Consider the following 3,095-nt stretch of genomic DNA (forward strand, 5'->3'; position numbering starts at 1 on the left):
CTGCAGCCCCCGCGGCCCCGCGCCGCCGGCCGCGCGGCGCCCACTTTGGTGCCGGCGCGGCGCGGCGGCGGTGGAGGCCCCGGCGGCGATGGCGGCACCGACCCTGAATGCCCGCACCCCAACAACGTATATGTCAACACCCTCGGGCTTATTCGGCCGACGAATTGGCTGAAGGCCCAGCGCGGCTCGGGGCTGCATCATGCAAGCAACATCCTCAAGGCGTGCGCGTGCTGCGGGTTTAGAGGCCACGCCAGCCCGCAGTGCCGCGTCCCCCGCTGCGGCCGCTGCCGGCGGTTCGGCCACGAGGCAGCAGACTGCGCCGCCGCGTGCGCCGCGTGCGGCGTCGGCGGCCGCGCGTGCGGGGACGAGGGCGGCCATCATCGCGCACGGGAGTGCCCGTTCAACCGGTGCCGCGGGTGCGCCCGCGTCGGGCACTACACAGCAGAGTGCGCGGGGGACGCGCCGGCGGAGGCGCCCGCTGCCGCCGCCGTGGCGGCTGCGGCTGCACACCCCGCAGTCGGGGACGTGGTTCCCTCGACCGACCAGATCACCCAGGTCCAGATCACGGCCCGGATCGAGGCGTTGATGGACAGGCTGTTTGAAATAGCGCCCGAGATCGCGATCGAGCTCCTGGGATCAGAGGGCGTAGCCAGGCTGACCGAGGCGCTGTCTTGCGGCGGCCCCCGGGCCTTCGACGAGATCGCCGCCGCCGCAGATGCGGATGCGGGTGGCGGCGGCGGCGCCGCCGTTCTGTCCACCATCGACCGCCTGCGCCGCGCTGCGGCCGCACACGCGCCTGCGCCGGTCGTGCCGCCTCCGGTGCCGCGGTGGGGCGCCGCCGTCAGAGCGACCGCTGGCGCCGCAACGCCGCCTGCCAACGGGAGTGGGAGCACCAGCCCAGACAGGCGCCGCCCGTCCCCTGCGACGGCCGCGCAGCCCCAGCCCTTGCCGCTGACGAGGATGCACCCTGCGGCCGGCGGCAGCGAAGGCCCACAGGCGCCGCCGCCTGCATCGCCGCCGCCGCCGCCCCCGGCCCGCCTGGTGTTGCTGTGTGATGCGGTGTGGCCCCCCTCCAGCGGCCCCCACGGCCTGCTGAAGGGCGCACTGGCCAAGATGCTGCTCACACAGGCCACAGGCGGCGGCGGGGGGTGGGACGGCAGGGTGTGCTGGACGCCGCTCGCGCTGGCTGGTGGGTGGGCGTACTCTTGGCGTATTGGTATCATAGTGGGCGTTTGGGGGGCAGGGCTGACTGGGCACCCTGGTCGGGCAGCCGAACCCTGTGCCGGGTCGTGCGGTGGCCGTCAAGCCAATTAGTCTGCCACTGCCGCTGGCCCGATCACGCCCTGGGATTGGCGCGCCTCACCCCTCCACAAGCCCTGCCGTTCTCACACGGTCCCCTGCCCGCCCCTGCCCCAAGGCCCCCGCCTGCTGGCGTTCTGGCGCGGGGAGCAGCGCCTGTTTGCGGCGTCCCCGGACGGCGCCCCGCCCTTCAGCAGCCTGGCGGTCATGATCACGGGGGACCCCTACCTCAGCTGCAGGGCGCGATCAGCCGCAGGCGGTGGCGGGGGCGGCGGCGGCGGCGGGCGCGGCGGCGCTGCGGGGCCTGTGGGGGGCGAGCTCTGTGTGGTTCTGGACGCGGCCAGGCTGGCGCAGTGGGGTGGGTGGCTCTTGGGGGTGCTTGAAGCCGCGGCGGCTGCAAGAGCTGCGTGGACGTTCGCTGAGTTGATTGTGCGATTGAATCACCAAGCAGCTCGTTGTGCTGGCATTGGTCTGGACCCCGGCTTGCATCCTTATCCATCTTCACCTTGCAATACCCAGGCTCGGCGGCGCCGCTGCCGTCGTTCGCTGGCCTGATGCTGTTGATTGACGAGGCCTGGGACATTGGGGGCGGCGTTGATGAGCCCCCGAACCAGGGCTGCGGCGGTGGCGGCGGCGGCGACGCGGCCCAGCTGGCCCCCATACTGCTCAACTGGGCGGCCAAGATGATGGCGGCGGAGGGCAACCCAGGAGCGTCCACCTGGCAGCCCAGCGCAGCGCTGAGGGTCAGCCCCAACGACGCGGCGTACTCGCTGCTGGGCTCGCGCTGCGGTGAGGAGGGGGAGGGGGGTGCGGCTGGGCGTGGTCTGCGACCAGTGGGGCTGCTTTGACGTAGAGGTAGCAATTTGCCCTTGAGTCGTGATGCATTGTGAAGGCTGTGATCATGTTTGGGGGGTTGTCCGCTGAATGTGTGTGTGGGGGGGTGGTTACGGAATACCGGGGCCGGTTTCACAAGTTTGCTTGTGAGGGGTTCAACTGATGTCTGACTGGGCCCAAGCATCAATTTCCTTGGTTCAAGCTTTGGCATCCAATGGAACGCACGGGCACACACACACACACACACACACTCACAATCACTCTCACGCACACGCACACGCACACATATACATACATACATACACAAACCCGTCCGCATCCCCACCCCCCAAAACCCCCCAGGCGACGTGCTCCGCGAGCTGTGGCAAGCGTGCCCCGCGACCGCACCGCACCCCTTCCCCAAGGGCCTCACAGCGGCCGCCTTGCTGGACGGCCAACCCCTGTTTACATCATGGGTCGACCCCACCAACCCATCGGTGAAGCGGTACGGTCTCGACTTATACCGCCTGGTCGGCTGCCCGCGGCCGGCGGGCTAGGGCAGACGGGGCGGCAGGGGCGTGGCGGGCTGGGCAGGCGTGAATGCCTCGACCGAAGGGGCGGTCGCGGCGCGGCGCGGCGCGCGCGCCGAGCGGGGTGTGAGCGGCGCCGTGCAGCTGTTGTCGTGGTGGACCGCGTCGGGCGTGCGGAAGGGGGGGGTATCCTCCTCAGCGAATGTCGAGCAGAGGCACTCTGGGGCACAGGGCCGGCGGCCGTGCAGCCTCGCCAGCTGTTGTGTGGACTTTCTGCTCGTGTTCGAAGCGAGGGCTGGCCGCAAACCCGCACACGCAGCCTTTTGGTCTTGTGAGGACACCTGTCACTCTATGTGGATTCGACAAACAGCGCTGAACCTTCGTACCCTGCTTTTGCCTGACGCACGGCCTGCGCACGTCGCCTAGCAGTAGCAACGCACCCGCGTGTGACAG

At 70.2% G+C, this 3,095-nt stretch overlaps 1 protein-coding gene across 1 annotated transcript; it reads left to right on the forward strand.

Annotated features, from left to right (window-relative positions):
• Positions 1–585: 585 nt before the first annotated feature.
• Positions 586–2,669, forward strand: MNEG_10079 (hypothetical protein; the record flags this gene model as incomplete). The annotated part of the gene is made up of 5 exons (XM_014041449.1): positions 586–827; positions 1,077–1,189; positions 1,418–1,657; positions 1,819–2,088; positions 2,476–2,669. The coding sequence occupies 5 exons, from the start codon at positions 586–588 to the stop codon at positions 2,667–2,669; spliced, it is 1,059 nt and encodes a 352-aa protein (XP_013896903.1).
• Between the last annotated feature and the right edge of the window lie 426 nt (positions 2,670–3,095).

Source organism: Monoraphidium neglectum (assembly GCF_000611645.1).
Source record: "Monoraphidium neglectum strain SAG 48.87 unplaced genomic scaffold scaffold02170, whole genome shotgun sequence".
In the NCBI taxonomy this organism is placed as follows: domain Eukaryota; kingdom Viridiplantae; phylum Chlorophyta; class Chlorophyceae; order Sphaeropleales; family Selenastraceae; genus Monoraphidium; species Monoraphidium neglectum.